This window comes from Ahaetulla prasina, chromosome 7 (assembly GCF_028640845.1).
Source record: "Ahaetulla prasina isolate Xishuangbanna chromosome 7, ASM2864084v1, whole genome shotgun sequence".
NCBI lineage: Eukaryota > Metazoa > Chordata > Lepidosauria > Squamata > Colubridae > Ahaetulla > Ahaetulla prasina.
In genome coordinates this window covers 60,765,258-60,788,091 of record NC_080545.1, presented here as the reverse complement: position 1 = coordinate 60,788,091, position 22,834 = coordinate 60,765,258, and the positions used below count along the sequence as shown (strand labels likewise).

At 35.8% G+C, this 22,834-nt stretch overlaps 1 protein-coding gene across 1 annotated transcript in view; it reads right to left on the bottom strand.

The window, feature by feature from the left end:
* The window catches only part of CFAP54 (cilia and flagella associated protein 54), a 150,650-nt gene that overhangs the window by 88,013 nt on the left and 39,803 nt on the right, over positions 1-22,834 (bottom strand). The window contains exons 19-32 of the mRNA XM_058191243.1: positions 20,398-20,472; positions 20,195-20,316; positions 19,181-19,351; positions 18,049-18,141; positions 17,397-17,582; positions 16,359-16,501; positions 15,450-15,597; positions 12,505-12,660; positions 11,527-11,649; positions 9,116-9,250; positions 5,633-5,726; positions 4,428-4,511; positions 2,954-3,080; positions 2,291-2,393 (exon numbers count right to left, since the gene is read on the bottom strand). Coding sequence (XP_058047226.1) covers positions 2,291-2,393; positions 2,954-3,080; positions 4,428-4,511; positions 5,633-5,726; positions 9,116-9,250; positions 11,527-11,649; positions 12,505-12,660; positions 15,450-15,597; positions 16,359-16,501; positions 17,397-17,582; positions 18,049-18,141; positions 19,181-19,351; positions 20,195-20,316; positions 20,398-20,472 — 1,760 coding nt within the window. The remainder of the gene's footprint in view (positions 1-2,290; positions 2,394-2,953; positions 3,081-4,427; positions 4,512-5,632; positions 5,727-9,115; positions 9,251-11,526; positions 11,650-12,504; positions 12,661-15,449; positions 15,598-16,358; positions 16,502-17,396; positions 17,583-18,048; positions 18,142-19,180; positions 19,352-20,194; positions 20,317-20,397; positions 20,473-22,834) is intronic.

Genomic DNA, 22,834 nt, shown 5'->3' with positions numbered 1-22,834 from the left:
AATTAAACCCATCCACCTTGTTACTGGTCATTCTCTTCTTCTACTGTAACCTTTCCCAGCATTATAGACTTCAGAGAACTAAGTCTTCATATAAAATGGGTTCAAATTACAATTTGAATTTAGCATGATTCTGATCTATCTAGATATCACTACAACACATGCCAACTTCTTTTTGGTATTCTTTGGGTTTCTCAATTATCCAGTGTGCATCAGCATAAGTTTCAAAAGTTTCATGTGAAATCAATGATATTTTGCATGCTTTGTTAAAATAGCTTCTGAATTTTGGCTTTCTTTTTGTAAAATAAATGATGACATGGTGTAATATGTCATATGTTGTTTTTTATTTGAGTTCCTACTTTTAAGAACTACTAAGGAGAATATGATTTTTACTATATCCTGATACATAAAACATAGAACTCAAAGAAGGTATACTTTCTTTTTCACATGACTGTCTATGTAAGATCCTAAGATATTCTTCCCACATTATAGAAAGAAACTTGCACAGAAGTGACTGGAAAATGAAAATTCTTCCTTCACATGAATATATAGAGAAAAGCACAATTGTTATAGACTGGAAAATCGTTAACATTTTCCCACCAGTTAGTATTTTTAAAGGAAACCAAGCTTCTGATAAAAAAGTAGATTCACAACTTTTCTCAAAGAATCTCTATTCTCTGCTTATTTGTAAACAATTAACAAACAAAACTCAAATAAAGGCCAGAATGGCTGGAGAACAAGATTACTAATGGTTTGGTTACTGAGTTGCTCATTGGCTGGCAATGCTGCAAACACCCTGATGAAGTAGAAGTAGATCATATTAGTTTATCTAAATGAGACAAAAGACATAAGGCAGGCAAGGAAATGACAAGGCACAGGACAAAAGTTGAATTATCATAGAGTGACAGAACGAAGTAAAGTCAAAAGAGAGCTACAGTATGTGGAAGCAAAGGAGAAATAATTTAAGATCTGCGGTGAGATGAAGTTTATTTTAAGCATTTCATCATTGCTGAATGTCTCAAAGAGAGAAATGCAGATTGAGGCACGTTTAGCCAAAAGAGCCTCTGTAAAAAGATTTTGAAAGTGAAAGTGGTTTAGAAAGAAAGAAAGAGGAAAAACTGTACAGCCTGTAAAAGAAACGGTGGCAGAAATAAAAACAGATTCTATGTGATCTGAACTCAAACCTGAAAAAAACGAAAATAAGTTGTTATAATCTCAGTAGGTAAGTAAGTAAACAGGCTTAAAGGAAAGTATTTGGAGCATAGATCAGGTTAAATGTAAGGATGGATTAAGACTCTAACCTAGTAAGACTTAAGTGTTATGCATGCCCCTCTAAATCACGGGTCACCAACCTTTCGGACCTCAGGGACCACTAAATTCATAATTTTAAATCCCACGGACCACTAATATGATCTGCCTAATGACCGGCTGGGTGTGCATGGCTAGATGGTCATGTGACTGGGTGGGCGTGGTAAACTCAATGTCACTCATGTTGAGGGATGCCTCGCCAGCCTCTACTCACCCCTCCCCTCCCAGCCTCTCCTCGCCTGCCCGCCCAGGCTCCTTAGGGCCCAACAGGAAGCAGTTATTGGAGCTAAGCAGCAACCACAAGAAAGAGTTGGCAAAACAGCTCAGTTCAAATTGGATCTGAAGGAGAAGGAGGCTCAGCAGAAGCACCTCACTGAGAACTAGGCACATAGGCTTTCCAAGCAGAGGGCAGACCTGCAGGAGTGCAAGGCCAGGTACCAGTGCCTGGAGGCTCAGCGGGCTGAGATGGTCAACCAGTTCCAGGCCATGATGCAGCCCCACTGGAATGAGGCCCTCCAGCTCTTCACACCAGCAGCACTTCCCTCCAGCCATTGTCCAAAGCCCCGCACCAGGAGACTGAAGCAGACCCAAGTTGGTTTTTTTTCTCCCTCCGACCCACACAAAAAGGCCCCGAAGGGGGAGACTCTCTGCAGCAACACAATCTGTCCATAGTTTGAGGACGCCTGATTTAGTGCAATATAGAATATGCAAATAATTTTTCTACGGACCACCAGAATTTTCTCACAGACCACCAGTGGTCCACGGACCACCAGTTGGTGACCGCTGCTCTAAATCAATATATAGAATACTTCATATTACTACATGTCTGATGTACCTGTGCTAAATCATGTTGGGAAAAAACTGGTAGAGTGGATTGTTAACACAGTTATAATTTCTGACTTCAGAATTTGATGTTATACTCAACTATGACAAAAATTGTAATAGCTAACAGATCCCAAAATCTTTTTTTTTAAATTAAATTAACCTTTGAAACATCTTGTGTTGTGGTCTTCTTTGTTTCTGCAGATCCACGAATCTTCTTCTTCTTTTTTGGAATTTGTTTGATACCAAGAAGGAATCTATTCCTCCTAGTAAACAAAAACATCTAACATTACTACATTAGGATTTTTCAAAAAGTAGCAGCAGCTTTGAATATTTATTTTCAATATTTAGAGCATTACTTCACCAATAATTTTTGTCACATCTTTTTGTAAAAAAAATACAGTTTTCTTTAGATGAAGAAAGGCTGAATGTGTTTTGCTCCAAAACATTTTAGTCTGATTTCATCATAGAAAGTAGAGAGGGAGTTAAGAAAGAGGCAAATAAGAAACAAAAATATACAAATATACAATTCTTCTTTCTTAATTCCCTAATTAACTCTCGTGATTACTGCTATAACTACTGATGTCCATTACAAATTCTGGAAGTATGTCTAAGCAGCCACATTAATATGAAAAGATCTTATGGTACAATTGAAAGAAGAATAGAATCCTTTATTGGCCAAGTGTGATTAGACACACAAGGAATTTGTATGTACAGCTCTCAAGTGTACATACAACAGATCAACTATCATTGCAGCTATAGTTTCTGCAATTGCATGGCCATAACACTTACAGAATTTTGTCAATTCAAAACACTTTACACCTACTTTTTAAGATACTCTTGAACATCATCAGACCACTCCATTATTCGCAACAATTTATCCTCATTTAGTGCTCTGAATACAAGCATGACAAAATATTCAAGGAAACGAGAGTTCTTCTTAAATTTCAGTACTGTGCAAATGTAAAAGAACTGTAGTTATTCCATGACATTATACTTTTAATTTTTAATTACTATTCTTGATAGAATATCAAATTAATTTGTATCACTTTAAATGGAAGCTGCCTTGAATCGCCACGTGCAAATAGGCGGCAATATAAATTTTCATAAATAAAATAAAAAAATAAATACATTTAACATCTGAAAATAGATTTTTAAAATTTTAAATTTTAATCTGCATCCAAAACAAAAATTAAAGCTTGACATTAAAAAATAATAAAATAATGCTTGCTATAGAGAAAATTCTTTATGGTTAAAAATTTTAAACACTAAAATTATTTGATATATTTTAATGATGACAAGTATTTGCATTTGAATATCCCTGGGTTGTGGAATATGGCAATTTTTTTATTAGTTAAGGAAGAATATTGCCTTAATTTTAAAAATGTAAGTTTGCATGGTTCTGCAGAAATCAAATCTCGAACAACAGAGAATCTAAAGACCACATTTGGCAGTGATTAAGGGTAGTGACGTACAGAAACACAATTCATCTAACTCCTTCCTAGACTAATCACAGGAAAGTAAATTGTTTTGAAATTTGAAAGCAAATCACAAAAAGTTATTATCAAATTTCACTGGCAATTACTGCAACATACTGCTAATTACTCTGTCCTACAACTTCAGAAGTTATATCTCATCCCTAACACAGCAAATAGGCTTTAGAATGATTTCTAAAAATTTATAGCACATATTGTTCTAACTTTACTTATACTCCTAAACCAGGGGTGTGAAACTGGTGGCCCTCAGGCCGGATGCGTCATGCACAGGCCACACCCACCCCAGCTCCACATAGGGGAAAAATGCTGCAAAACATCATGTGATGGCAATGTGACGGGAATGTGACATGGCGAGTTTGACACCGTGTCCTAGAACAATGTAAGTTTGTGCTTAAAATATTTAATGTCCCAAACAACTTTTGGACAAAAAAGTTTACCTACTCATGTGTAAATTTCAATGCTACTGAAGGGGCTACTATCTGAACCAATCACCTTCTGAAAAATAGTTTTCTAAAAGAAGCAGGGTTTTTTTTGGCTGCTCACGGTTTTTTTTTTTAAATGCAGTATCTTTATCTTCTGGCATTTAACAAAACCCTGCTTCCCCCATAAAATATAGACTCCTACAAAGTATGCTCCAAGTTAGCCAGACAACTAATATACCAAAAACAAAATATTTGCATTGCATTTTTCTTAAAAAGAAAACTATTTAAAAGTCACACAAGCTTACTGCATTTTCAAATCTGTACACATATAGTGGGGGGAGGGGGAACTTAATTTGCTAATAATACACTTTAAAATAATTACCTTCCCTATAAGCAGTCTTTGGTTGCCAATTTGAAACTACAGGATACAAGAATAAAGGATCTTCTTCTCCTGTAAGCTCTTGTCCTAGACAGAGCAGATTTGACTAAATTCAACACAATGAACAGCAGTGTACAGAAACACAAGATACATTTCATCAAAAAGTGACATCACTTAAACTTTTCTCATTTTATTAAATTTTTACTTCTCATTTGTTCTATACTGTACATTTGTTCTTTTTTCCTTCAAAATTTAACATGAATTTTAGCCATATCTTTACCAGTTTTTATAAAATAGATATCAAATATACATCAGTGGAAATTTAGGATCAACTAGATACGTAATGATTTTGATTAACGCATTCTCAAAAGTTGTTGTGGAACAAGAAACAAATTACAAAAGAAGGCCATTTTAATATTAGTGAGCAAATATTTTAATAAACGTATTTCATTTATTAATCATCATGGTGTCTGCTATAGCCAGAATTCCTAATCAAGTTATATATCCTCCATTAAACTGGAATATTGCTCCATTTAAATCTATTTTTTTCTACACTGAAATATTCTAACATATCCAAGTTTAAATTCACTGAGGGGGAGCGGAAAGGGAGAGGAAAGGGAATTTTTGAAGTTCCTTCTCACAAGGAAACTTAATGAGAAAGTCGGCAGGAAGTTGGAAGTCACTCCCACTCCAACTGCTTTTCTTGTTTGCCCATGGTCATTCTGTTTCTCTGCTGCAGTAATGAAATATCTCTGAATGATGACTCAACAGAGCTTGGGTTGTCTAGTATTATACTAAAGTTTAGAAAGTACTTAAATAGAATCAGGATATTTAGATTATTTTGTTATCTAAATAGTAATAGCTATAGCATTTAGACTTCTATACTGCTTCACAGTACTTTACAGCCCTCTCTAAGCACAGAGTCAGCATATTGCCCCCAACAATCTCAATCCTCAAAAACAAAGTAAGTTTCTTTGAAGACAACAGAAATTACTGTAAATAAAATGTTATATGCAGGAATATATTTTGCATATTGCAGATTGACAGATTTTAAATTCCATATTTAAAAAAAGAATAAATGTATCTAACATATTTAGGTTATGTGATGAAATGCTTAATATACTTAATGGGCTTAACATATTTAAATATATGATTATTTTAACAGTAACAATGGTATTAGGACCAAGATATACATATTAAATATATACCTGCTTTTATCAGTCTCAGAAGCATGTTTTCCAGAACTTCTAAATTCTCATTTACTTTTGCAATTGTACCCGCTCTCAGCCTTTTAGATGGAATCTATAATAATACATTAATTCACCGTTTTATATAAAGTAGCACTTAGTTAGCTGCAGAATTAAGGCAAAAACAGGAGGTCAATAATAAACAAAACAGTAAATTGTTGTGCCTCGTCCTCCCTCCTCTCCTCAGACTCAGACTCCGAGTCTGATAATGAAGATGAACGGCCAGTCATGCCTCCAGCCCCCAGCCCTGGCCCCATGCCCGGAGAGGATTCCAGGAATGAACAAATAAACCTCACTCGTACAGCATGTGTTCCTTTGGCTCAGCCATCAGAGGAAGTCAGCCACGGATTGGAATTACTCGGGCCTACTCCTTCTGACCCCTCCCTTTCCCAAACAGCAGAAGACAATTCAAAGTGGGAGGATCCTCACTTCCAGAGATCTGAGAGGCGACACCAGCAGAAGGAAGGGAGGGGCAGGCCTGGATAAATGCTGAGTCATGGAGCCACACCCCACAGCCTATATAAAGGACCTGCTTTTGGCATTCCAACCTTGAGTCAAGCAAAGTCTCATCTAGTTTGCTGGTATCGGACTCTGTCGCTGAAGTCACACCTTGGACTCCTGCCTGCCCTGAGAAACCTCGAAGGAATTTGGCAAGCTGCAGAGGCTTCGTTGCCACGTTTGATACGGACTTCCTTGACCCAGTCGTCGGAGGGGGAGGGGGACACGACATAAATATTTCTATTTCACTCTAATCTAATTTCAGAACACAAGTTTGTATTTCATTTGAATTCCAGAATTCCATTGATTTTAGATAATGAAATCAATGATGCACTAAAATTTAAGCCACACAGAATGCTGTAGTCAAGTTGGAGGAGGCAGGACAATATGTACATTTGTCATCTTGACTTATTTATAAAAAAATAAAGATAGGATAAAAATAGATAAACTAGCCCTCACAACTATAGTAAAGTGGGTTGAATAAACATAATTCTACGCCATTTATTCTGGAAACATAAATCCATGAATATGACATGCTCTTACCTCCAATTATATATGTATAAGTTATTGTTAAGTTGGGGTTGTGATTATTCTATATAAACTAGCTTTCTAATACTGTTCAGTCTGCATAATAATCTCATTCATTTCTCATTCCCCTCCACAAGCAGAGGAAAAATATCCACAATAAAGTCTTCCAATCCACTCACCAACTATGATTTCTAATTTTCCAGAGCAGTGGTGGGATTCAAATAATTTAACAACCGGTTCTCTGCCCTAATGATTTCTTCCAACAACCAGTTCAGCAAACTGCTCAGAAAGTTAACAACCGGTTCTCCCGAAGTGGTGCGAACTGGCTGAATCCCACCACTGTTCCAGAGTCTCTGTTTGTTTTTTCGTTTCAGTAAGGAGCAACCTTAGCCAACCTTACAGGTAGTCCTTGTTTAACAATCATTCATTCAGTGACCACTTGAAGTCATGGTGGCACTGAAGAAAGAAACTTAGAACTGGTCCTCCAAGTTATGGCCACTGCTGCAGCCCTGTGATGACATGATCAAAATTTGGGCAATTGGCAGGCAGCCAGCAATTAACACCACAGGGGCACCTCAGCTCACTTCATCTGCCTATCTTCCCCCATCTGTGCCCTTTTGGCCCCCTGTACTCCACAGATTCTGACATCCTAGTTGATCTTTGCCATCTTTTTTCTTCTGCTGCTGACCAAGAATGTCTGGCCCTTTGTGAGGCAGCGGCCAGCAACATGAGGCTTTCTTTCCCAGGTTGCACACAATGGCTTCCTTGCAAGATTGAGGGAAAAAAGTCTCAAGTGACTAGAAGCTGTCTTGTGTAGGGCCAGGCTGGGTGAACCCTGTCAGCAGCAGAAATAAGAAAATGGTGGATAGCTGGGGCTCTGAAGCAGACGGCAGAAGGGGCCTCAGAGTGCAGAGTGGCAAGGGTGACTGGGCTGGGGCAGCTGCAATTTCCTAGTGTGACAAGAAACCCCGTTGCACCATTCTACTGGGCTGGGCTTTACACTGTAGAGTACAGCTTCTGCAGAGTACAGCACACCAAGAAGCCCCTTTGCACCATATTGCTGGGGTGGGGCAGGTCTTTACACTGTGCTGCAGTTTGGGGGCCTTTTGCAGTTCCAGAGCTGTGGTACGCCACAAAGGCTCTTCATGTTTCCCTGTGCACTACATCTTTGTTCTGTACTGCTGTAGCTTCCCAGAGTATAGCAGTTTTGCACTGCATTGCTAGGGCCTTCCAAGGTGCAGCAGCTTTTTGCAGCCCCAGAGCAGCAGTGGACCAAGAGACCCCCAGCTTATAGCATATTCTTTTCCTTGTCTCCCTGCACTCACAAATATACATGCACACCCTTTCTCCAGCCTCCCTGAGCTCACACCACAGTCTCCTAACTTGCATGTTCCATGTGCCAGGCCTCCCAAACTGCCTCAATCTCCATGTGGGAACCAAATTCCACACCTGAGATTCCCTCTGCTTCCCATATGTAGCTCATATGTCTGGAGTTCCAACTGGAACCGAGATTGCCAGGTTTGACACTGCTAAGCAATGCAGTTATGTGATGTCTCATTTTATGATCATGTCACTTAAACGTGGAAATTCTGGTCCCAACTGTGATCATAAAACAAGGACTTCCTGTATCTAACTTCCAGTACTAAATAGGATCAGACCCAGTTAATACTTGAATACCATCATGGAATTCCAGGCTGTAGGCTAGATTGGAAAGTTAAGACTATAAATTGATTGTTAGGCCATTTCTACACTGTTGCTAGAAGAAGTGCATGGGTGAGTCCATATAGTAAGGAGCACTCAAAAGTATGTTTATCTTTTATCATTTGTCTAGAGATCTTTCATGGACAGAATAAATTCTTTATCCAAACATTCACCCTCTATGCAATAAAGGTGATAACAGAGAGAGCCATTGTGCTACTGTCCTTCCTCTTTAAAAATGTCTTCTCTGTCTATCTTGCTCCTTTTCCAACCATTTACTTTCATCGTTTTCTCCTTCTACCAGTTGCTTACTTTTAATAAGATCCTCTATTACCATATTCTTAGTAGACTTGTTCCATAGGGTTAGTTGTACTTGCTTTATTCTAAATACTACATTTATTTAAATGGAAAATATATAACCTGCAAAATCCTTGATTATGTTACCTTAAATGTTACCTCATGTACAGTTTATGAGCCCAAAAGATGCCACTAGATCAAACTATCCACATACAGCTCTAATCCCCATTCTGAGTTTTCTGCCTCATACTACAGGACAGAATATTAAACTATACAACAGAAGAGAGGGAGAAAAAGACAATGAGACAGCCACTTGAGTTTTGTTAATTCCTTGAAGACTTAATCAGTTCAACTTTTCTTTCTATCTACATATATCATAAATCATATAAAAAGAGAGAGGAAATGAAAAACAAGAGCAGTTACCTCTTCTTCTAGTATTTCATCAGCTCCTTCTCCTGTTATTGTCACTTGGGATGGTGCTTGTGAGCAATCCAACAACCTTTTCCCATAGTTGATAATAACTATTGCTAATTCATATTCTTTCCATAAGCGCAGTATCTATTAAATATATATTATATAATTCTATATAATCTATAATATTTTTTTAAATGGATATTACATGTTTTTTTAAAAAAATCAAAATCTTGTTCCAACTTATAAAATAAGCTTTAAATCCAAAGAAGCTGTATTCAGGGAACTATGGGGATTGTGATCAGGAAAATTACTGCTACAAGAAGAACCCAAAAAGTTTCTACTTACAATTTTTCCTTTCCCACCATATCCAAACATTATCAGATGGATGCTATTTTATCATTGAGTGCTTAACCTCTATCTGCTCAAGCCTTGTGAAATGTTTCCCTTCCATTTTGATCTTATTCAGCAATGAGCTCTTATTCTTTCTTAATGGTCTGTTGCCATAACACAGTAAAACTATGGGGTAAGGCCTCCGAATGATACTGTTGGCTAGCAGTTTTGCCAACTTGAAGTCCATTCCTGAAGCACGCCAAGATATTTCTTACATTCTCCCCAATGGAACAGGGAGAGAACCCAAGCAGGTAGGATCTGGGCTCCTTTGCAGCACTCTGCTTAATGACTACAACTGAGAGAACTGAGATTGCAGTCATTGTGCAAAGTGATCATGTGGCATCTTGCTTAATGAACACTTCACTCAATGACCATGATTCTGGGCCCAATTGTTGAGAACTATTTGTATGTTGATGACATCCAGCTTAGTAGTATAGCCACGCTGGTTTGGATTAGAGACGATGTGAAGGTCATTTCCCAGTACCTGGAGCCTGAAAGTGTCTGGATGGTGCAGAACAAATAAACCCTAAGGAGACAGAGTTATTATTTATACTTGATGGGGCACTATTATGTATCCAGTGTTGTTTCTTGATAGAGAAGAATTACCTCTGAAAGAGCTGATCTGTGACTTTGGGATTATCTTGGATTCACAGATCCTAATAAAGTAGCAGATGCAGGCCATGCCCAAAAAGCCTTTTCCTGACTAACTCGCTGAGCAGTTAGTTTTATTTAGAGCAAGGGAACTTAACTGTAGTAACTTTATCACCACAAAACTGAATTTCTGCATTCTATATACAGGTATCTTTAAAGACTACACAGAAGCTATAATTGGTCCAAATGCAGTGGCCTAGCTTCTGAACAGCCTCTGTATAGTGGGGAGCAGCTGGCCATAACAAAACAAAAGAGAATGAAACAGACTTATGCGCCCAGAAATAGTTGCCTTACCCTCAGAATTAGTTGATTTTTTTGAATCCTGGAGTTGACCAATTGCCTTCTACCTTGGCTGAAGTATCACACCTCAAAACTTTTATTTGGTTTCCCTTCCTATAATTTAACCAAACTTAGAGTGGGATGTAGAGTTCCCCTTCAATCATTTCCTGATTCCCTCAAAGGTGCGGTGGGGAAATCTATAACAAATGGGTGGTGGCAGCAGCAAGGATATCTATTTTCCAGTCACTGTTCACCTGTGGCATAGGTAATCTCAGAAATGAAGTATCTCAGAAGAAGCTACCTTATTACACTTTGTCATCAGCAACATAAGATAATGATCTTCAGACCTTACACTGATTCCTGAATAATTTCCAGATACAACATAAAGAGATTGTTTTCACCTAAATATTTCCAGAACAATATACTTCTGTACTACTCATACCCTGTTACCAAGAAGGTTGAGGAATTATTCTCAGAAGTCAATGCTTTTCTATTGTAGTGTCAAAATTATGGACCAGCTTTCCTGTTGATATAAGGTTTACCAACTCTCTGACAAAATTCAGGAAAGAAGTAAATAAATCACTTCTAGTGCTCTTCCATAGAACATTTATGCTGTCAGTTTTATTGTTGTTACTGTTTATTATTTTTTTAATTTTAAAATTTTTTAAACCTACTATGGATGTTCTAATGTTACATTTGTTTGAATCCTGTTTCTATAGATGTTTACTGTTTTTTATAGTGGATATTTTACATTTTTACTGTAAACCACAGTGAACCAATTTATTAAAATTGATAGCATATAAGTCAAAAAAGTATGTCACAATATGCAGTAGTAGTAATTAATTTTGGCTGATCTTGACAAAGTCAACAATGGCAGTTATGCTTAGATGTCAGGACATTGTAAACCACACTGGAAAATAGATAGATAGATAGATAGATAGATAGATAGATAGATAGATAGATAGATAGATAGATAGATAGATAGATAGATCGATCATACACATACACACACACCTCTTTTATTGTTCACATACTCTACTTACAAAGTTCAAATATTTTAAACTATGTAAATAATAAAATATTTTATAAACAATAAATACCTTTGCTGTGAAAAAGCAAGAACAAGCTATCATGTGCTGAATACTATCAAAGCATCCTGTTGATTTTCTTTGGAATATAGTAATTGGAATTTCTTGAAGAACCGTGAGATACTTAATAATGATCTGAAAATACAATACAAAATGTGCACCATTAGATAATATTACATGTATGAATAACTAAAATAAATCTTGTGCTGTAAAGCTAAGCATTTAAACGTTTACAGTTCAGTTTTAATAAAAAATAAACTTATGTAATTCATGTTGCCTTAATTTCCTATTAAAAATGTAACCTACATATTAGCATGCTCCAGTTTCTATCCATTTTGTGTGATGACTTACTCCTGAAAATCTTGTATATTCCGCTATGCTGAGTAAAAGAACTCACTTTATTATATCTTTATGCAGCTTTCTTTGAATCAATATTGTCTCAAACATATATCAACTCCAGGATATATATTGAAGACTTCAATACAGTCTTACAACAGTCTTCATAATCAATGGAATCTAATTTTATTTTTGTGGCTTCCCAGCCACAGTTTTGGAACTCTAGATTCCCTTCCTTAGGACTGCACTGCCAGATGGACAAAAATGGCAAGTTTCAATTGTGTAATTTATTAATATCATCTTTCCTTTCTGTTTGTTTTATATCTTGTATTTATACATCAGCATAACTTTTTTACAATCCAAGCAGTAAAAAAATGAACTCAAATCTGTTCCTTTAAGTCCTTAAAATAAAAAGAACTAGTATTTTCTACTATTAGAAGTGGCCCCTGTAAAGACAAAAATGTCTGCCCCTCTCAGAAATGTTCTAGTCATATCAAGTTTCCATATTTTTGATGACTCTCAGTTCTTGTTTGGTTTTGACCCAGAAACCAAAATGTACTTCTTCAACAATTTGTGTCAAATATTTTACTGTTACATTTTTTTAGTGTATTGAACAAACATCATACAAGCTTGTATTTTAAGAAAAATTCTTACCTGAATGACAGGTTTGGAGGGAATCTTGTGATAGATCAGGGGTGCTACAAGGCCATAACAATTAACTACTGACTGCAGGGCATAGTGAACATCATTTAGCCAGTTACTAAGTTCAACTGCCACCAGCATTCGCGCACATTCATCTATTCTAGCAACCTAGAAAGAAATTTTTCAAAATTTTCATTGTTACAAAACAGAAATATGAAAAATACTTTTGCCATCTTTTGGGTCCCTAATTTTTTTATGCTTCTGATGGGTTTTATAACATTTTAAAATGCAGCTTTTATTCTAGCAGCTGATTAAAATGCAGCATTCACAACAAAACTGCACTTTGGAAAGTTTTAATGCAAAGTCTGCACAATGGCTAATAAATGAGTGAAAGGAAATAACATCATTTTAACTTCTGCCCCTGCACTTTTTTCATGAAATAGACAAACATTTAAACATAAAAATGACATAATAATTTGCAGATCAGAACACGATTATCACTCAGATGCTACAGTTCTTCCTTCAACTATCATGATACAGTTCTAAACTCAAAACATAAAGCTGTTTTTAAAAATAAAGAAGGAAAGAGTTGAATAAGAATAAATGGTCCTTTTTTAAAAATTGCAGATGGTTATTTGACCAAAAAAATTCATACTATAACCCTATTGTATTAATCACTAAATTTAAGGTATAAGGTCTATAAGGACAGGAATGAATTTGAATGTTTCATCACTCCTTTTCCTGCTTTTGTTTTCCAAATTATTGTTTTGAGGCAGGGATGTCCACAGTAAGGGTCAAAAAAGTCAAAATGAGTCATGACTATGCAATTAAAAACCATCTTTTTTTAGATGTGCCATTTTGAATTTTTCTATTCTCCTGTTGATATCCTAGTTTTGGGTTATCAGGGAAACTAGAATTAAAGCTCTTGCAGGTTCAGACAATTTCATCTACTAAGGTACATAATATAAGTAATTGATATATGCAATTCATTTTTAGTTCAAAGAATTTCAGATATGAAAATATTATGTTACAAGTTCAAACACCTGCTTTCAGTACAAAATCAGTAGTCTCGGTGATTTTGAAAGTGCTTCAAGCATAAAGAAAGAATGTTTGGCATTCAAAACAAGACTTGTTCTGAACTCAAAATGCTTCCAAAATGATTTAAAAAAACACATTTTACATAATTGGACATTCTGAATTCATTTGCTTTAAATCTGAAATGGCTACACACCCCTACAATTAAGGCTTAGAAAATTTAGAATATAATCTGTCCAATAGGGAAATGCTTACTGGAAAAGTGAGTGCATAAGGCAAAAACTGAATGGTATGCTTTGCAAATCTGTTCACTCAATTATAAAAAAGCTAAAACACAACTAATTTGCATGTGTTCATGTATAAGAATACGATCGTAAAAAAGTCTGCACTGAATATAAATTAAAGCCTATCTAGTAAGAATTTTGCTCTTACAGTGGTATTTCTGCATCCACACAATTGGTACAAGTAGGCATCATGCCTATGTATTCCATTATGACTAACCGTTCTCCCCTTCAAAGTCTTCAAGGTAGGTCAAGTCAGAAAAGAGACATCACAATGACTATTAGAACTCTGTTGTTGTAGAGCAGGAGTGTCAAAAGTGCAGCCCACAGGCAGGATGCATCATGCACTGGCCACGCCCACCCCCATTTTAGCGAAGGGGGAAGTCGCAATATATCACGTGACAACAATGTGACGATGCGAGTTTGACACCCCTGCTGTAGAGTATAATAATACAGGTAGTCTTTGATTTACAACAGTTCATTTTAGTGACCATTTGAAGTTACAACAGCACTGAAAATAGTGATTTATGACCATTTTAGGGCCGGTTTAGCTCAGGCTGGTAAAGCCTGTTATTAAGAACACAGAGCCTGCAATTACTGCAGGTTCAAGCCCGGCCCAAGGTTGACTCAGCCTTCCATCCTTTATAAGGTAGGTAAAATGAGGACCCAGATTGTTGGGGGGGCAATAAGTTGACTTTGTAAAAATATACAAATAGAATGAGACTATTGCCTTATACACTGTAAGCCGCCCTGAGTCTTCGGAGAAGGGTGGGGTATAAATGTAAAAAAAAATAAAAAAAAATTTCCACACTTATGACCGTTACAGCATCACAATGGTCATGTGATTTACATTCAGATGCTTGACAACTGACTCATATTTATATGACGGTTGCAGTCATTTTCAGAAGTCATTTTGCGACCTTCTGACAAGCAAAGTCAATGGAGAACCCAGATTCCTTTAACAATCATGTTACTAATTTAGCAGTGATTCACTTAACAAATGTGGCAAGAAAAGTCGTAAAATGGGACAAATTCACCTAACAAATTTTTCACTTAACAACATGAATGTTGGACTCAGTTGTGGTCATAAGTTGAGGACTATCTGTAGAATCTTGAAAGCCTGGCAACTTCCCTGTGTGCCACCTCATACCAGAGAATAAGAACAGGCTTAGATTTCTAAGGAAGAGGAAGCACCCTTCTCCTCACCATGGCTAAGTAGAAGTTTTATTTAACCAGCCTTGCATTCTTTCTTGAAGATTAGCTCCATCCTCCTCTACATTCAGTTCCACAGAATTCATAAAAGAAAGCTGGCTCACTTCTGTAGTCAGTTGACTACAGAATGTTTCTAATCATAGTCATAAACATATAGAATCACTCAAAACCTTTTGGACAGGACTAAGAAAGTACAAACTTAGCAACTTCATAGCTTCAAAGTTCAAAATTATTTCTCTAAAATAGATTAAAGCATACTATTTTTCATTAAGGTATCTTTTCAATAATGGAAAGTTAAATGTGAATTGCAAGGTAGAATTGCCTTCTACCTAACATATAATTTTGTAGATGAATTTTATTTGTGGTAAGAATAATAAGAGCAAGAAAAATAAGATCACATCAAAAATACAAATGTTGCATAGCACATACTTGTCTTTTATACTTAAGCTCATTGAAACAAATAGAATCACAGAAGAGACCTCCTTCATTGACACTAATGTCACTGATGATAAAAATACTTCTCAGAAACATATATAAGAGATTTGGAGATGCCTGTGGCAGAGCTTCCAAATTTAGCCTACAGAAAGAAGAAAAACAACAAATCAAAGAACATAGCATTTATTTTGTGGATATTGTTGTTGTTTTAATGCTTTTTAAATTGTTTAAATTGTTTTATAATTTTAGAACTGTAAGCTGCCCTAAGTCACTTGGTTAAGTTGGGCAGCTATGGAAATTGGAGGGAGGGAGGGAGGAACAGATAGCATAAAAATGTAATGATAGCAGATAACGACTAAAACCAACAGAGTTAACTGGCTGCAATACCTTAAAATGAAAGACAATTCTAACTTCGTTATAACTGGCAAATCTTCTAGATGGCAACCTAATCACTAACGTTGCACCAGTACATATTTCTTTGCAATGTAACAAGGCTTAGGCTGTAGGCTAAATTTGGAAGCCATTGTAAAAGATGGTGATAATGACAACAACAATGATGCCTGCTACCTATGCAACTGTTATTTATCAATATTGTCATATTACATGAGGTATCCACTGCTATACTGCAAGTTGTGAAATAATGACAGTGCATGTCTAGCACATACCTGTGTAGCTAACTTACTTGTTTTACAGGAATAGTATTTCCAAAAAACTACATTGTTCAAAACATAACCACTGAAGAAATGTGTTATTATTAAAATATGACTGTTTTTAAGATCCTACATTTCGACAATTGTTTCTTGGTATTTAGAAACATTTGTCAAGCAGTTTAAAAGTGAGACAGTATTCACTATCAAAAATAACCATAAAGTGAATAATTCAAAAAAACGCTCTCTTAGTTACCTGTGCTGCGGTACAGACAAAGTGCTGCTTACAGAAACTATAGTGACATCAGTAACAGGAGTACAAGGCACTGAGACAAAATAATCCCAGAGTGGTTGAAATGCTTTTTTGCATAATGCATAGTTTTCAATCTGAAAAGCAGACTAAATATATATATATATTGAAATACCTTTTCTTTGCTTATTTGAAATTATCATACATAATCAGTAAAGCTGATGAAAGCATCAATAAAATGATAATCACATTCTTAGCTTCATACAAACTAAAGATACTTTATACAAACTAAAGATACAAACCTTGATGAACGTATCTTTTCTTTTATGTACACTGAGAGCATATGCACCAAGACAAATTCCTTGTGTGTCCAATCACACTTGGCCAATAAAAATTCTATTCTATTCTATTCTATTCTATTCTATTCTATTCTAAAGCAAACACATCACAGAAAAGAAAAGAGGAATTCTAGTGACATAAGGTAGCAATCTATTTTGTATGTCTTACAGTGGAACCTGTTGGAATGGAGGCAAGATGTGGTGATGGAATAAACGAAATGAAGTCACAAATCCTAGATTACTGTAAACTTGAATAAATCAGGGATGGTAGGGATATCTCACAAGCTAAATCTCTGGCCAGGAGGGAAGAATACAGTAAAAGATATAAGCTACAGATAAAGCAATATAAGGAATGTTCAGCAGAATTGGCTGCTGAGAATTTTTCCTCGAAATGTTTGACAGACGGATAATTTCAATTCAGGATAATGCAAAAAAATAAATAAATTTTTACTTTATATAAAAACTTGCAACAATGTTTTTAAAAATTAAAAATACTGGATTTGCATTAAATTAGGATCACAAAAATACTAAAATAAATAGCATCCTTTCCTTAACAATAAAAATCTAATTGAATTACTGAAGAAAAAGATTTAGAAGTATTTTACTTTAGGGAAAAAAATCTTGTTTTTAGAGGATATGTATCTTGAAATTGAGAGTCGGATTACAAAAAAAATGGAATTATCAAAGCAAAAGTATTATATTCTACCTGAATCAGGTAGGTTCGGACAGTAGCAACAGATAGAGGAGGATAGGCAAGAATTGGTTTAGTTGTTTCTCCAATGCTATCACCGATAATTTTTCCATCTGAGTCATAGGCTGCAACTGCAAATACATAATTTTGATTGGCCTCTAAACCTTGTACTTCTAAGACACAAGTTTCATCAGCTGGTATCTGATAATAAAAAATGTATTTATTAAGATAAAAATAAAAATTGTGACAACTAATATCAAAATAATATTATTATTTCAATAAGTTTTATATTTGCAGTATTATGTTTTATGCTATTCCTCTGACAAAAGCCTCAAAACAACCCCACCCTCCAATGTTTTAAAACTAAAACCAAGGTAAACATCCATACTCTAGATGGGCATACTTTATTCCCCCATTTTAAATTTTTTATTCTCTATTATTATATAATTAAGATGAAATTAGTCCTCAATTTACAACCAAAATTGAAACTGGAACCTCTGTCACTAAGTGAGAAAAAAATGAATTTAAGATGGCCTCATTTATATATAAGTCCATTTTTTCATCACATGATTTTTGTTTAAGGTTTTCAAATCAGTGCTCATGCCCAGCAATAGCTTTGAAGAAAACTCAGACAAACTAACATCTTCCTCGTTATTAAAGAGATTACCGCTTCTGCTGTGTTCTTGAGACTGTAATCATTTAACCGAGCTTTTGGATTGCTTCCTTCTGCTACACACCCAAAAATGCTGTACCAAAAAACCTTAAAACACAAAAACAAATACATAACTGTTCTTAGTTCTACAGCTAAAATTCTGATTGTGTTGAAAAATTGTCTAAATTAATGGTTTTCAGACTCATAGCTCATGGGTCATATGTGATCCTCCAGCTCATTTTATGTGGCTCTTACCTTGTTCACACACACAAATTCACACAGATAGAATCTGGGAAGCAGTTTAACAATTCCTGAGCAAACAGTAAAGTTAACAATGGCTCTGTGACTGACTATAAAATAGGTTATAAGATGGCTCTATCCCTACTTTCACCCCTCAAAGATATTAAAATAGCTAGGTCTGGAAACTTCTTCCTTTGCCACCATTGCAGATCTTCCATGTTTTCTGCTCAAGCAACAAACTGGCAGGATGTGGACTAATGGCGCAGCACAGAACCTGGAGAGCAGCTGCCCTTAGCCTCTCCTTGCCAGGTGCTGAGCTGTACTTCGAAGTGAGCTTATTCAGATACTTAAGCTTAAATGTAAAGCTATGCCATTTGAAATGATAACGGTAATTGTTCAAAACCACACACTCCTTTTAATTATAATAATTTTTTCAAGACAAATTGAACTACCAAAATGTTATTTTTATACTTTAACACTTTACAACTTCAGTTAAAATATATTTCATTTTCCAAAAATTGCTGCATTTTCAAAATATGTATGTATGCAAATTTTAAAATCCTGTTGAAAGAACATTGAAAAATGATTATATTCTACCATCTAGTGGCACTTGGTTTACATTTTGGTTTTTTTATTTAAAAAAATGTGCAAAAATAGCAACATACAGTAGGTGAGCAATAATATTGGTCTTTTAATATTTAATGAGAACAAAATGTAAAATGTTTCAATACTGGATGAAGATCTTGTAGTGTATATTAAAATTCTAAAAACTATTGTGTATACAGCATTCAAAATATTTCCCTATATAATTAAGGCATGTCCCTGTCTGGAGTAGAACAAGTTGATGACATGCTATAGATTAAATCACAAGGGTGTTCCTCCCCCACCACCCAAAAAAATAAATTACCTTCACATCTGAAGCAAATGATGCTGGCTTAAATGCCATGGAACAATTTGTCCTAAAAACAAGTATTGGAGGTGGTGGAACTTTGCTTTTCGTGCTATTTGTATGATTTAATAAAGTGGCATTTAATGTATTTTGTTCAATTTCAGTTTTCTGAATCAGAATAAATGCTTCCTAGAATTTAAGCACAAATACCAAGAAAGTAATTATTTCATTTAAATTTCTTTCATATGCAAAGTATAAAAGAATCACACAGTTAAAACCAAGGACAGTTTAGTAGACAGTATTAGACAGTACATGGTTTTTCAAATGATCATTTATTTACATTCCTGCAAGACACAATATCTTCTAGTCTGTGTTTTTGTTTTTATTTTTTGTAAGATTTATAATTTATTAACAAATGCAGAAGTTAATTCAGTTTTCCAGAACTAAAATGTTGTTCTTTCTTTCCAGAACCAACTGTTTGGCTCCTTCTCTTTTAATACCCTACTTATTTATGATGCTTAATTTATATCACTGAATTTCTACCCATATTTTTGGAAGTTTTAGAAAACAGTGCACATGTCACCCTGTGCCTAGCTTGCAGAATTTCTGAATGGGTAACCTGCAGACCTACAAGGCTTAAGGCACAATTCCGTCCCTTAAATGTCCCAATTCTATCCTCTACTCATCACAGCAAGCTATGTGAACTAGCCTATAAATCACTATTCCTGCTTTAGAGTAATGTAATAATTCAGCTTTCATTTACAGTAATAAAAAGGATTTTATTATTAAGTGCCTCTGCCTAGATTTGTAGGTTATTTTTATTTTACTTTTAAAAGTACTTCTATATTGCCTTTTGAAACAGAAAATTCTTAAGTAATATTTGTTATTAAAAGAATTGCTATGACAATTTTCAGGAATGTTGAGTTTGTATGGAATCTACAATTCATAAATACTGTTCCAATAAACAATCATATGGATGAAAAATATAAATAAACATCAAATTTTCTTAAATTAACAATATAATTTATATACCTCAAGAAGCTGATTTGCAGAAGAACAATCTAATCCTAGTGGAAGCATCAGTGTAGCTTTCTGCATCAAGTAGAGAGCTTTGGATAATTTATTCTTTTTTATTTTCTCCATTATCTCCAATTCTGTAAAAACAAATTTTTGAAAGTTAATACAATTTTTTCATATAAAGTTTAATTCTGTTAGCTATTTTTACAAGTACATACCTGTTAGACATTTTAACTGGCTTACATTCTTTGCAAGACCCTTGGCCTTTGGACTTTTGTCACCACTTTGAGTGTCTAGAAAAAGCATAAATGTGTGTGTACATATTATATGGTCCACAATTATACAGAAATACAGAAGAAGTAACAATTGTACAAGTGATCCTTGCTTAATGACCACTGGTTCAGCAACCACTTGAACTTGTGATCGTACTGAACAAATGGTACATGACTGGTTTTAAGTCCCAGCCATCACAGTCTGTCTGCAATCATGTGACTGCAACCTGAGCACTCAGGGCCCAGTTCACTATTACACCACTGTAACGTTCTGCTGTCACATGATCAACATTTGCAACCTTCTTTGTCAGCTTATAAGCAAAGTCAATGAGGAAGTCAGAAAGTCATAAATGGCGACCACACGAAGTCTTCATTTAACAACTTACTGTGATTTGCTTAAAGCAGCAAACAGGAAGTGCCAGAAGTGCCATGTTTACGCTTTATGACATATTGGAAATTCTGGTCCTAATTGCTGTTGTTAACCTAGGATTATCTATATATTTTTATTAAGTGTTGCCTTTGCCTTTCTGATACCACCCTAGGTTTGGAATATATCCTTTCTGATTTTTCTTTCAAGTAGAAGCCACAAATTTCAAATGCAGTTTCTTTTATATGCACTCAAAACAGATCTAGCAGATTATTCAAAATGCTTTTTTAATATCTAAATTCAATAGATAATAATCTAATATAGGGATTTTTTTTAAATCAGATATTTGATTATTTCAGGATAAGTACCAAATGTCTGTGCTTCTCAAACTATAAACCTGAAGTAATGAAGGAACCAAGTCCACTCAAATATCAAATAAATGCTTAGGTTGTATAGAATTCTATCAAAAGAACTGCAAAATAGACTTTCTTTACTATCAATGTACTACGATTATCACAAAACTTCAATGACCTGAGATAAACTGAAAATAGTGAAACCTTGTCCCTTTTTTAAAAACAGGATTTGATGATTGTTCTAGAGCTAACTTATATACTGCAAAGCACAGTAAAATATAGCTTGCTATATTAACAATTACATGACATAAGTATATAATGGTACCTTAAATGATTGTCTATCAGGACTCTTTTTTCTTTCTTTTTTCAAATGTATTTTATACTTCTTTTTCAATATTTACTCTGGTTTGTATTTACAACTGTATTTTTTTTTATTCAAGAAAGGAGGAGGAGGAGTTGAATCAAAAAATCATTAATAATCTGGACCAGTGGTGAAATCCACATTTTTTTAGTACCAGTTCTGTGGGTGTGGCTTCGTGGGTGTGGTATGGCTTCGTGGGCGTGGTTTGGTAGATGTGGCAGGGGAAGGATACCTCAAAATCCCCATTCCTTTCCCACTCCTGGGGGAAGGATATTGCAAAATCTCCATTCCCACCGCACTCTGGGGACAGCCAGAGGTGGTATTTGCCGAACGAATTTCCACTACTGGTTCTTCAAACTGCTCAAAATTTCCAGAACCTGCTGGATTTCAGAACCTGCTGGATTTCACCTCTGATTTTGACCCATGCTTGGCAGTATCTGGTCCAGATTTATCTCTTTATCAGTCCTAACTACTTTATCTGCTTCTCTGTCCTAGTTTTCTTAAAATAGACACACTACTCCTCGGATAGATTCATTGTCTAATATACCCCAAATAATTGTAGGACCCCTCCCAATGGCAAGTTTTTGGACACAAATAAAGAAAAATCTGCAGAAGTTATTGCCACCAGGAAGGCAACCTTAAGTATCAGGAACCGGACACTGATGAAATTTCAAATGGCAAAGACGTGAGAGCTTGTGGAACTATGGTAAGGTCCCATGTGGGGTACCGATGTACCACTGGGGGCCTCAGGTTAGCCGCCCCCTTAAGAAAACTTCAAACCCTCAGATGTTGGGTGAGAGGATGTTTGTTGTCACCAGATAGTACTGTAGTCAAGCCAACAACCTGCTATCACAGGGTGTTGGGGGCCAACCCTTTGTCCAGACCTTCTTGTAAGAATTCCAGAACCTCAGGTACCGATCCTGAAGTCAGGTTGATGTGCTCCTTAGAACACCAAAGACAGAACGCCAGATGGTGTTGTAAATCTGATTCTTTGATGTGCGTCTGGAAGCGTGTATAGTTTGTATCACCCTCCCTGAGAGATTGTCCTTCCTTAGGAGGATCCTCTCAAGTGCCAGACGGTCAACTGGAGCCACTGACACTCCGGATGTAGTACAACCCCCTGGCTGAGAGAGATCCTGTCCCATGGAATCCTCTAGGGATGAGACAAGGTCAGGCTTACCAGATCCACATAACAGGGGCGCCTTGGCCAATGAGGAGCGATCAGCAGGACTTCCGCTCCTTCTGCTAACACCTTCTGAATTACCCTCGGGATGAGTAGGAGGGGTGGGAAGGCGTAGAGCA